The 13,334-nt window shown below is 37.7% G+C and overlaps 1 protein-coding gene across 1 annotated transcript in view; it reads left to right on the top strand.

Moving 5' to 3' along the window:
• Positions 1–13,334, top strand: part of LOC129269423 (serine/threonine-protein kinase SMG1-like) — a 64,377-nt gene that overhangs the window by 26,487 nt on the left and 24,556 nt on the right. The window contains exons 28-44 of the mRNA XM_064105743.1: positions 330–483; positions 955–1,120; positions 1,913–2,101; positions 2,616–2,895; positions 3,383–3,550; positions 3,874–4,213; positions 4,500–4,611; positions 6,002–6,172; positions 6,765–6,899; positions 7,640–7,833; positions 8,445–8,598; positions 9,066–9,149; positions 9,588–9,688; positions 10,912–11,065; positions 11,390–11,509; positions 12,028–12,302; positions 12,905–13,078. Of these exons, the coding sequence (XP_063961813.1) occupies positions 330–483; positions 955–1,120; positions 1,913–2,101; positions 2,616–2,895; positions 3,383–3,550; positions 3,874–4,213; positions 4,500–4,611; positions 6,002–6,172; positions 6,765–6,899; positions 7,640–7,833; positions 8,445–8,598; positions 9,066–9,149; positions 9,588–9,688; positions 10,912–11,065; positions 11,390–11,509; positions 12,028–12,302; positions 12,905–13,078 (2,971 nt within the window). The remainder of the gene's footprint in view (positions 1–329; positions 484–954; positions 1,121–1,912; positions 2,102–2,615; positions 2,896–3,382; positions 3,551–3,873; positions 4,214–4,499; positions 4,612–6,001; positions 6,173–6,764; positions 6,900–7,639; positions 7,834–8,444; positions 8,599–9,065; positions 9,150–9,587; positions 9,689–10,911; positions 11,066–11,389; positions 11,510–12,027; positions 12,303–12,904; positions 13,079–13,334) is intronic.

The following is a 13,334-nucleotide window of genomic DNA, read 5'->3' as shown; positions in this document are numbered from 1 at the left end:
GACTGTGTGTACGTCCGACGCATGAAAGGCGAGCTTATGGGGCAGGAAGCGCGCATGCAGAGACGTTTTAATATACTATCGAGTGAGGCGTTTTCCCCATGATGCAATAGCACCGAATTAGTAAATGCATGATTTATTAAGCAAATATTTAAATCAGGATTATGTCATAAAGATTTGCTGTACGGGACTGTCAACCATTATCTAGATCACTGCTTCGAAACAGGTGGACTTCATTTATCAAACATTTTTCACTCGCACCACAGCAAAGTGTAATTATTTTTTTTATTGTAATAATTTCATTTGTTCATCACCTATCCCTCTATATCCAGTGATAGGACAGAGTCCAGCAGTAAGTGATACAGATGCTGTCTGTGGAAGACTTCTTCATCTTGGTATCATGCAGTCACCGAGCCTTCCCAAGGCATGGTCTTCTCTCGCTTCCTGGTGCTACCGTTGGGGACGCAAGGCTGTTGACATGGCTAGGTAAAAAAAATCCACTGAAATGCAGTGATATAGGTTACTCAAGGAAATAGAAGCTGAAAGTTGGATTTTGAGAAAGAGAGTACAAAAGTAATTACAGATATATGAAGCATTGAAAGAATCCAGTTTCAGAAATATTGATTTCCTAATATTTAGCACATTTTATAAACCATTGTCTCCCAATCAGGTATTCAGAAGACCGCTTAAGTTGACCTTCCATTTTGTTAAATAATTGCCTGAAGTCAAAGCATTTGTGTAGACCAGAATATGCTAACATGTGTTATTTACATCTTTTAAGTCAAGTGGCCTATTATAAATCCAAATAAGTTTCTGTGGTCCTAAAAGATTTAGCTGAGGCAGATTCACCCGAACCTGTAGGTTGACGAAGAGCAAACTGGATTTGGGGTAAAATAAGCGATCATTTGAATAACTTATGTACAGGCTTACTTGAGATCAATTATTTGAATTTCACAGTGAGGACAAAGGAGTGGCTCTTACAGAGGGTGAGAAGGCAATAGTATTGTCTGTGCTGCCAGCTGAAATAACCAATGCTGAAACTGATGAGATCTTGAGAGTTCTGAGTCAGGCTCACTGCACCATCAGCAGCGTACAAGAGGAAGATATAGTTGAACAAGGACAGGTAAGGATGATATAAAATTGGCTCAGAAGTCATTCTCTTTATTATTTCTGTCTGTTTTATAGGGTCCTGGCCTCCCTTAGAAAAATTTATTCTATGTTTACTATTCTCAAAAAAGTATAGCTGTTATTGTGTAAAGATCAAACCTACATGTTAAGGTAAAATAACACCAAATGTGTAATGTTTATGCCATAACAATGAAAAGGCCAATGCGATATTGTCTGAAACAAAAAAAGGCAAGTACCCTATGTGTATACAGACTTTGTGCTTACATGTACAGTGAATGTGAGTTACGCATGGCAGCACAGACAGATCTTATAGAAAGACAAATTACACATTAACATACGCTCTTCTGAATACACTGTCTTGTCTGAAGATCTCAACACTGGCCTTACATATAGTATGCTGTTTAATGCGTTCTAAATTGCAGTGGTTGAGGAATCATCAGATATAGGCCTGCCTGGCCACATTATTGCTAAAAGGGATTGCAAAAAATGAAGAATTTACATGAGGGAGAAATCTTTCTTTCAGATTTTTATGTCCCTGACCACCATTGCTTACGCAAGTTAAACTTCACAGTCTAGTAGGGATACAAAGCTGTTCGTAAGTTACAAGAGTCTTTACAAATGACTGTGACCCTTTCTTAGGATTTAAATCAACGCAAAAGAAAATCTGATGTGTATCACTTACCACAAGAAAGGATCACCAGTCATTTGTTAAGTCACTCGTAACTTACAAACAGCTTTACGAAAAACCCACTGGATTGGTTTATAACCATTTTACTTTATCTTGTAGGCCCATTATCATGATGGTTCAGAGACAACAAGACTGCTGCTGATATCAGTGTGTCCTTCCCTCGCTGACATGGATAGCTCAGTGCTTGAGCATCTCCTGGATGTATGGGCAGGGGTGTGTCGAAGGATCTTCTCTCATTATCGTCTCTCCGTCTGGAGCTACTTTACGTTTCTCAAGCTCAATGGAGGGGTAAGGAGTTGATTTTCGTTCACATGGAATAGTTAGGATTTGAAATTCATGGCACTTGGATCCTAAATCTTGACTTTAATTTACTTGAAATAACTGAGCTTCAAAATGTATGGTTTTGGAATCTTATATCTCTGGATTAATAAGCACATTAAAAGTGTTTGCTTTGTACAGTCAAAGTGGGTCTCACATTCTTTTATTAAGTGACGTTTTATTATTGCTTATATTTTGCACTTACCTGAAGATGAAATAATGATACTCTGCAAATCTTCAAATCTGCAAATAATGCCTTCTTTAGTAAGATCAAGAAATCTAGACTGAACTTAAAAATTATATGTACATTCTAACTTTATATTATCTCGTATAATTATGCAACTTTTTTTGGAGGAAAAACAGACACTTGTATTGGTAGAAACCAATAAAAAAATATTTCAGTCATGCTTGAAGTCAACTTTGCAAACAGCTTTTTTGAAACACCAACCCGACGTCCATGTTTACGTTCTGACCTCTAAAATAGAATGCCCTTGACAGTAGAGATGCTCCCATGACCCAGCTGAACACCAGCAGCAACAATGCCAAGACGGAACTGAACCTGAACAACAGCAGCGCAGGAGGAACAGGAGGAGTGGGTGGAGGACAAGGAAGCGAGAGTGAGAGCATGGTAGGGTTTGGTAGACAGGAAGATAACAACATCACAGCCACCCTTCGTCTGCTGAGATTGCTCGTCAAGTATGCTTCCGAACTCAGGGATGTCTTGGAGGATGGATTCGCTACCACACCTACAGGACCTTGGAAAAGTAAGACCCTTGGCCTGTTGAGGAAATGGTCGCTATCAAATCTTACTCAGATAATCAAACACAATTTGGTTTTTAACCAATCAGAAGTACATATTATGAGCTTGCAATTGATTTCTTTGAGTTGTGCGTAAATGTAAGTGTTTGTGCAACAGGCCACTGGACACCATTTGATAAACCTTTTCAGCTTGGATAACTTGTCATTCTTACACAGTAACTTTAATAACAGTGAGAGATTAGAGCTTCTCACAGATTTTACTGATATTGTAAGAACTGGCCATATCGTTAATGTTTATAACTCTAATGAAATCACAAATATTAATGGTAAAGTTTCACTGTTGGCAAATACTTCCAAAAGTTATCAAAATATGAGACTTTCTGATTTGTATTTTGAATTATAAGTCATATGTTATACTATTTTCAAGTATTATATTAAACTTTTTTCGATCTTAAATGTTAACCAATAACGTTGCTGTTCCTCCTATTGTAGGTATTATCCCTCAGCTGTTCTCTCGGCTCAATCACCCAGAGGCCTATGTTCGTCAGAGTATCTCTGATCTTCTTTGTCGTATTGCTAAGGACTCACCGCACCTGATTGTCTACCAGGCTGTGGTAGGAAGCCCTGATACTGGCACTGCTGAGGTGGAGAACCAATTAGGTGAGACCTTTTCTTGAACATAGTTATTTGTGTTGATACATAGAGATAGAGGTAGTCCCAAGATATTAAACATAGGCAGGATCACCTCTACTGTATATAAAAAGCTACAATCATTCATTCAATATTCACTTTCTAGAAGTATGGCCTTTGTCAAAGTTGAAGGAATTTACTATTAAAACCCCTTTTATTGATTGGATTTTAGATGGTTCTCTTCATTCATGCAAGTTAGACTTTAAAATTGATCCATTTCGTCAGCCCCAGCAGATCCGATCTTAGCAAACTTGACTGCTTATTATGTAATCAACTACCAATCTTCTTCACAGCCCAACCGAGTTCCATCACCAACTTCCTGACCAGCCCCCAGGTCAACCCTCTCCAGGACAGCCTCCTGTCCTCTTCCCAGCAGGGTGGCACTGACAGCCAGCAAGGAGAGCAGGATGTCTCTCAGGATGTCGGGGATGAGGAGGAGGAGCGGAAGCAGCACAATCACTCCATGCACCTGCTTGAGGATTGCTTGAGGGCGCTGGTCTCCACGCTGTCCTTGCATGATCCCAACCTCGTGTCTCAAGTGGAAGTGCTGGTCCAGGAACTTAGGCGGATCACGCTGCTGTGGGAGGAGGTGTGGATCGGGACCCTCACACAGATACAGTCAGATGTTACAAGGTACTCCACCATCATAAACCAAATTAAGATTTCAATCGTGAGATCTTCGTCCATGCACTGTTTCCTTTAACTGAATGCTCTCTTTTGTACATGTACGATAGTACATTATCACTGCTGGTACTAATAAACTTTGTATTTCAAGAACTTTGCATATTCAGGCGAGTGAAGAAACATAACTACCATAAATCTGTATTTAATTGGAAAATTTCCATATGTTATTAACTGTGAGAATAATAAATGTTTGCCTAATGTATCCAAATCTAAATGTCTTTTGTTTTAATTTCAGACGACTGGAGAAACTTGAAGAAGAAGCCAAGAGAGTTTCCAGGAATGAAAGCCTAGAACATCGACAGAAGAGAGCTTTGATGATGAAGAAACATCAAGCCATCATGAAACCCGTAAGAAAACCAGCATAATAGTGATTGCAGTTTAGCAAATGACAATTGTATAAATTTGGCTATGCTCTGTATATTCTGTAAAATTTAGTATTTGAGCAAATGACAACTGTGAAATATAAAATTGATAATTTTCCGTCTATTCTGCTCGATTGTGTTCACACTTGCTTAGATGAGGAAGTGACAATTCTGTAATGGGTAGGGGAAGGCGGGGTAAGTTGAGCATAGGGGCAAGTTGAGCCACCGCCCCCAGGCCAATAATGAATTAGTTAGACATTATGGTGGTGTCATGTATTGATGACCCATTACATAACCCTTAACCCCACCACATTGTTTTCAACTTTGAAACAAAAAGTAATTTTTTAGAGGGAAAAATACAAATTTCAGCCAAAAAAGTAAAAAAGGGTGTGAAATAGATAAGTGTTTTTTACACACACACTTCTTTACATATTATAATAAAGCATATGAACAACATTGTCAGTCCAGGTATGGATCTTCATTCTCGTCACAGTTTTTTACATGATGGATACATAAGAAATGTGTGGATGCGAAATTATCGCATTAAGTTCGGACTGGGGTAAGTTGAGCCAGCAAACATGGGGCAAGTTGAGCCATGGTAATTCTTATGGTAATGTAAATAAAAACACAATCAAACCTTAATAAGTCATCGATATGCAGGCAGAAAAGAGCAAATTCACATGACAGTTCTTTTACTTTTAGAGAATGTTAGTACTTTTAGAGAATTAGCAAGTGAAAAGACTTTAAATAAAAAATTGACATGCTGGTTCTTCCCGCATACATTTTGTACACAGTTTTTGTGGCTCAACTTACCCCCGAAGGTGGCACAACTTACCCCACAGATGGGGCAAGTTGTGCCACTTGACATCGTTTTTTTCAAAGGTCACAACGACTTTCAGTGTGGGGGTAGAAAGTTGAATATAGGTGAAAAAGATTTCCCAATAATCATATTTAAAGGCAAGGTACTTATTTCTACAATATCATTAGTCATATCAATTCTATCATGCAAAATGCAAAAAGTGTCACAACTTACCCCGCCTTCCCCTATATATTCAATAATTCCTTCAATACTCAGATTGTGTTCACACTGGAACATTTTAAGCAAGTGACCACTGTGAAAGTGATTATATCTTGTGTGTAACTGGAGTAGTTTAGTGATCATTGTGAACGAGGTAATAATTTGATAATTCTACATACATTTATATTCATGTAGATTGTGTTCACACTGGAGCACTAAAGCAAGTGACCTCTGAAAAGGTTATAGATATGTTAATTCTCTTATATTCTTTCAGACTAAGCTCACACTGAAGCAGTTTAGCAAGTGACCTGGGTGAAAAGGGTATAAAATTTAATAATTTACTGTATACTCTTTCAGATTGTGTTCACATTGGAACAGCTGAGCCAGATCACTGGGAAGCCAGCAGACACACCCAATGAGAGGGCATTCCAAGAAGCCTTCAAGGATCAGCTAGAGTGTGCCATCAAGTCACTCAAGTATCCTGACAATCCTGAACAACCTCAACAATCGTGGGCTCCATTCAAACAGGTAAATCTTTCATGACTCTTTACATGATAGTAAAAAAAACTGATGTATTTTGAACTGGTGCAGCCTCCTAGTGGTTCACACATGCTGTAAATTGGGGTGAAAATGTACGAGAGTAATGAGCGATTTCGCTCTGGTCTGCTCTGACTTTGCTTTTATAGATGCCTTGTACTGAGCAACGTCCAAACTGATAGACACTCCTGGCCAAACTCTGTCCATATCATGAACTACGTTTATATTTTGAAAGCAATACACTTTTTTTTTAATAAAGCAGAGACAAATAATTTTCAAAGAAGTCCAACATAAGGGATTTGAATATGAATTTACACATTTGATGGATATTTCAATTGGTCAGTATAAGCTCCAGTCAAATATAGTCAGGATGATAATTTTTCTTGTAAATCTAGTCATTTTTGGACAGTTCTGGAGGGTGTTTCATGGAACAAATATTTATTGATTTTTTTCTGACAAATTTCCTATGAGCCAATCAGATTCAAGGGTTTTGACAGCTTATAACAATATTGAAAATCACTTTATTTCATGAAAAGCTTCCCTGATGATTACAATCTATCTTCTGTATCTCTAATCCTACCAGCTTGGTCACATGCTACAGCAGCGTTCCAATCGTCGCTCCACCTTCTTGCTTCAGATGAGTGAGATCAGTCCTAAGCTAGCCAAGATGAAATCAACAGCCATCCCTCTACCTGGTCATGTCTGTCATACAAATCAGGTACTTGCACAATTATGTATCCTATATGGGTTTATGTAAGCGAAGAAAATAACGGGGCTAAGGGCTGTTCAGCAATGTTGTGTTCGAGACAGTCTTGGGTATGACAAGAGACCAAGACCGAGAATTATGATCCCTAAGACAGACCAAGACGAGGGCCCCTTATTCTGAAGTCGGGTTTAATTTAAACTCTGGTCTAAAGTTGTGGTTTAACTATGGAAAGCCAAGTGTGACATTAATCTGTAACAGTAAATGTTCAGTTTATCAGCTCATTTGACAATTGAATCATTCTTTCCTGCCTGGGAAGGATGAATGAGGTAGCTGTCTTCACCGTTGATAAAATTATGAAAGAGCACAGTAAACAAAGAATACAATGTAAACAAACTTTTGACATATTTGGCTTTCGACGGTTTTAGCACAGAGTTAGACCATGATCTAAGTTAAACCCAACTTCAGAATATGGGGAAATGACACCAAACTTGTTAGCTTAGTTTATATCCAACCATTGTTTCATTCGATATCAACATGTTTTCCATTCAAAATCCTTCAAGGCGTTAACATCTTGCCTTCTCTAGAACTGCCAAGTTCAATTCTCTGGGAGCCTCCTGCAAAATGTCAGGATTTTTCAGATTGATACATGTACATTAATTACTTTTATTGCTTTATAGATTCCCCAACAGCAGTGAATATTGAAGTTGCTAGTTCTGCTACCATATTTTATATCTCATTCACTTTCTCTCCAGGTTATTCACATAGAATCCTTCATAAATACAGTCAACATTCTTCCTACAAAGACCAAACCTAAGAAGCTTGTATTCCTAGGATCTGATGGTAAGAAATACACCTACCTCTTCAAGGGTCTGGAAGACCTTCATCTGGACGAGAGGATCATGCAGTTCTTGTCGATCGTCAACTGTATGTTTGCCAGGAACAAAAGGTAAATGACAAGTTATAGTGTGTTGGTTTTGCTTTCTGGAAACAATCACAAGTAAAAAGAGATGTGGCGAGCCCAGACTGCCCATTGATTTTATTATGATTTATATTTATCGTGTTTTAGTTCTTATGCACTACTTTTTGGTGTCATACATACATTTGTATTATCCTTGTCATTTCAAATCACATGCATAAATGTTTAGCTGTAACAGTGCCTCAAATTTTCCATACCAACTCTTGAATCATTCAATTGTTATAAGTGTATGACAAAGCTTGTGTTGAAATCAGGTTTTGATTTTTATTTCATTCATTTATTTACCACTCGTGGGATGGAACACCCTATTAGCCAATGATGATTTTCGTAGGGGTCCATAGGTTATAGTTTATTGGCTAAACTAGCACCATCCTCAACACCAATACTGAAATTAAGGTGTGTTTAGATTGACTTTGCTGGATGGGAGGCATTTAGTGATGAATAATGTGATTGGTGTTCAAATATTACAAAATTTTGTATACATGTATGTACAAGAATCAGTAGTCCAATTCATGCCCTCAAACCCAACACCAACATGAACACTGACCTTGAAATGACGCTGTGATATTTGTTCATAACAGACAAGATGCGCCACTTTTCCATGCCTGTCACTACTCAGTCACCCCTCTTGGACCTCGTTCCGGTCTGATATCCTGGGTTGATGGAGCTTCAGCTCTCTTCAGTCTCTACAAGAGATGGCAACAGAGAGAAGCTGTAGCTGCTGCTGCTTCTAAGGTAATATTATCTTTATTTGTTGGGTGCAGACATGTTTAGCTGACTTAGCTCACACTTTCATGTTTAATATTTTAACTTGCCTTTCAAATGTTTTGAAATGTGTGATATACAGGTTTTAGTAGTCATGCCAAATGATTCAATGACTTTCTTAATGAACTGCAGCCTAGTCGGCAATTCAAACCTGGTACTCGTGGAACTTGTTCCAAAGGAATTACAATTTGGTTTAATTTTATGGATGCACTCTTCAAGGAATTTTAAAATGAAAAAGTCAAATTGTTCCAAAAATGAATTGTCCACCTTATTCATTCATTTAAAATGCATATTTTTTATGTCATGATAAGTATGGTGGTTCATGCATGCAAAAATATATACATCTATGAGGATTCTTAACAGATGTGAGTTGGTAGGTCAATTCATGTACCTTCCTTGTTGAAGTATGAATGTTTTATCTTTTATTATGTCTCCAGGTTGGAGATAGTAACAACCCGCCACCAGTGGCTAAACCCAGTGAAATCTTCTACAACAAAGTGACAAAGGCACTCAAGGAAGAGGTATGTATTCTTACAAACCTGTGAGTCCAGTAACACAAACACAAAGGGACTGATCTTGTAATTGACTGTACATTGTTCATGCAATCAATCCTGAAATATGTTCTGTGACTGATAAATAATCTTTGGGTTATGGGGCCTAGACCTCCGTTGTAATGTTCATTTGGCCCATCACTGTTCTGCACACTCGAAGGACTCTTTGTAAATATTTGCATACAACTCTGCATGGATTTACAATAAATTGAACAATGTAAACAAATTTTATCGTGTTATGAATTATGAGCAGTGTTAATGCTTAAATTAAAGATTAAAAAGCAATTTATTTGAAGAAAGCTCTATTTAGTGTGTTTTATGCATCACAAACATGTATTAAGCCTGTATGAATTATTTGCTGGTCATGAAAATTGTATTAACCTGTGTGTTTTATGTTTGTTTTATCAGGGTCTGTCCAGCCAAACTCCTCGGAAGGACTGGCCTCTGAGCATGATGAGAAAGGTCTTACAGGAACTGGTGACTGACACTCCAGACTATCTACTTGCAAAGTAATAACAAGGGAATATTAAAGGGAATTCTCGCTACCCCCAAATAGCGATTTCGCCGAGATCCGAGAAAAATCCCTGTAACGCGCATTGCATTATGGGATAGCTTTTCGGTATTGCAACTTCCTGTTCGGAAGTCCAATGCACTGTTTTGCCATTCAAATCAACAGTGCCGTCATCCACAACAACACAACGTCGCTTTCGCTCGGAAAGTTCGTGATCACAACCCTCTCTTTCATGATACAGTTTAACGGCCTTTTCTGCTAAAGTCACTAATTGTGTCCGACGCTTTCCATTGCACGGTATTCCTCTGTTAATTTAAGATTTTTAAAGTTCCGAAATTGATTTTTTATCCGTTTTGTGGTCGACAAAAAATTGAACGGAATGAATGCTGTAGTGTATATAATAGCGTCTAGTCGAATACGATTGTGATGTCAGGCCGGTCGCTAAATGAAAAATTTTAAGATATCAATTTTTTGTTTAATTTTTTTATAACCAAATAAAAACATGAATAAAAATTATTTTCACGTAGAATATATTTTTTATTTTTATTTATAATTCAAATGGAATCAAAACTGACCAAATTAAATAAAAAGTATTATAATCTGTACATATTACGCTGATTGGGCATTGGCATCGATTTCAGTGTGGTGGAATCAGTATCGCGAACCTCGCGCGAGCATGACTCTGAACCGGAAGTGGTGATGACGACCCGACGGAGTGAAAGTTATCTCGTCTCGCGCATTATGAGATATTTTTTCCTATTTGGGGTAGCGAGAATTGGAAATTGGGCAGAGAGAGAGAGAGAGAGGGGGGGGGGGGAGGGGCAGAGGAACATTTTGGATGAATATTGTGATTTGTCCTCCCAGGCTTCCATTTTTAATAATGTGTAGAAATAAAGACACTGCTATTAAAAAGCGATTTTAAGCGTCTATACAATGTAGTTTTATAGCAATTTCTTCTTGCTGGTTTGGTGAAAACGATGCAATTTTATGATAAGATTTAGACTTGATTTCCTTGAAAGCATGTTTGTACTATTGTATTGTGATATGACAGTTCAGATTAACAGTGAAATAATTTTAAGTCAAATTTAGATTATCGAAATAGAATCAATATAAATGATTGATTTAGTGAAAAGTGGATGAGTGATACTGATTTTACCCTACCCTCTGCCTTAATTTCCATAAATTGTAAATCAAATGTGAAATTGACATCACCTATTACAGGGAGCTGTGGTGTAGCAGTGGTAGTGCTTCTGAATGGTGGCATCTAACCCAAGCGTTTGGCCGATCTACAGCGGTAATGTCTATGATTGGTTACATCATCGGTCTTGGAGATAGGCATCTGGACAATGTGTTGGTCAATTTTGTAACTGGCGAGGTAAGAAATATTCTGTCTTTTATTTTATCAGGGTTTCTCCTTTTCAGATTAAATTCAGGACATTCAACAAATTTTAACCATGGACATTGCTCTTTTTTATACAAAGTTACACACTGGTCCTTGAATGTACATGTTTATATCCCACTGTGTCACAGGCTTTTACTTGTTTGAAGAACTTCCTGAATCTTAAAACTGTGGCATACTTTTTTTTCACATTTCTTAAGATAGTTACTTCCAAAAATATATATGACTAAATCTGGACTTCCTTTGATAGGAGTGTACATGTATGATGTATTTGATTACTTTCTATTACCTCCATTCCAGGTTGTTCATATTGACTATAATGTATGCTTTGAGAAAGGGAAGAATCTAAGAGTTCCAGAGAGAGTTCCTTTCAGGATGACTCAGAATGTCCAAGCTGCATTGGGAATCACTGGAGTTGAGGTAAAAAAAAATATATCCCCTAATGGTGAAACACACTCAACAACCCACCTCCAAAACCACAATGAGACAATCGAATTGATCAGGCAGATTTTTTTAATAATATGTAGTTTGTTGAAACCAATCAACTAAAACCCATTTTGATATCTATCTCATTGTAGGAGAATTTCAGGGAGAGATTGGAAAAAATGACGAATAGGGTTTGTAGTTTGAGGTGGGTTTTTTTTTTAGCTTGAAAGATGCATACCGTGCAAGATTTGAAACTCTTAGTAGTCTGAAAAATATAGTCTTAAAGAAAAATTTGTACATCATTTGTTTATTTTGAATTTCATGGCTTGTTTATAAAAAAAAAAGTATAGGATGTGTTACTCTTTCAGGTAGGTTAATGATAATGATAATTATACTCAATTTTTATATAGCGCAAATTACAGTCAAGTCTCATAGTGCTTGTTTGTCTACAATTTCATTTGGAAGCTTTATTAACTATTGTGACTTACTGATTAATTATGCTTGATTTTCAGGGTAACTTCCGTCAGTCCTCAGAGGAGGTTCTGAAGATCATGCGCAAGGGTCGTGAAACCCTGCTGAACCTGCTGGAAGCCTTTGTGTATGATCCCCTTGTGGACTGGACCACAGGGAACGATCGAGGGTTCGCTGGAGGGATCTACGGCGGTGGTCAGGTCAATCCAGCTGCTCCTGATGTTGGACTGAACAAGAAGGAGATGGAGGTGGAGATCACCAGGAGCCTCTTCCAGTCCAGGGTGTTTGAGATGAGGGAAGCTTGGATGCAGAATCAGTGAGTATCTTTGGAGGACTTACAATCGTGTACTGTTGATCTACCATAATAAGTCAATGTATCTACCTAGTTTATTGCTACATGTATATTTGAATGGGCCTCACTTGAAAATATGTACAAGTTTTGAAACATGCTTACCTTCCCTGGTAGTCTGCCTTTTGTGCATCTGTTACTCCTTTTTCAAAATTCTTTATTGACTGCCTTTTGATACAGATGTACTAAGTTGTCAAAGAAAAAAGACTTTGAGTGACACAGAGTTGATGTCAATCATGTCTTAAAATATAAAGGGGGGTTATGAATAAGACAAACTTTTCAATAAAAAGGAACTAATTTATTGAAGTAGTGCTCCTATATGCTCAAATTTACAGTACTTTACAAAGTTTATAGGTTATCATAAAAACCCCAATGGAGAGAACAGGTAGACAAATTGAGGAAGCTCATATCAAAGTAGAGGTGCAACGGTCATAAAAGCCATAATGTCTTGCTTTGCTTTTCATTCTGGGCAGTTAGGAACTGGACACAGTAAAGTTTGGCGAATTGATATCAGTTATACAAGTAATAATCATTTTAAACTGATTCTTTGATGATTTATTTTTTTGCAGAGAGGACATGTTGGATGCAATGGTAAAGCTCGAGGAGCATCTTGATTTCCTTCTTGACGATGTTGAAGAGAAGAAAGATATGGAAGGTGAGGTTAAGACGTTTGAACAGCACCTACAAGAAGCACAGACGGCTCTCAAGGACAAGACCCATTCTCTGCATAGTCTCAATGAAAGGTGAGTTCAAGCTCAACATTAGCCTGAGTCCTGTGATACAAATTATAATGCTAATACCTCAGTCACATTTGTCCTACGGCGGCCTTACAGCGAGTCGAAAACAGCTGTTTCATTCATTTTTATTCAAACCACCTATGTTGCTGGTGCATAAATGTTAAAGCGGTTGTTTTTTATTCACCGTACAGCCGCCGTAAAGCAAATGTGACTGAGGTATTAGTGATAGGATTAATTTAAACAATTTATTGTTCATTGTGTA

This window comes from Lytechinus pictus, chromosome 10 (assembly GCF_037042905.1).
Source record: "Lytechinus pictus isolate F3 Inbred chromosome 10, Lp3.0, whole genome shotgun sequence".
NCBI lineage: Eukaryota > Metazoa > Echinodermata > Echinoidea > Temnopleuroida > Toxopneustidae > Lytechinus > Lytechinus pictus.
The sequence above is the reverse complement of the archived record's forward strand: the minus strand, read 5'-3'. Positions and strand labels throughout refer to the sequence as shown.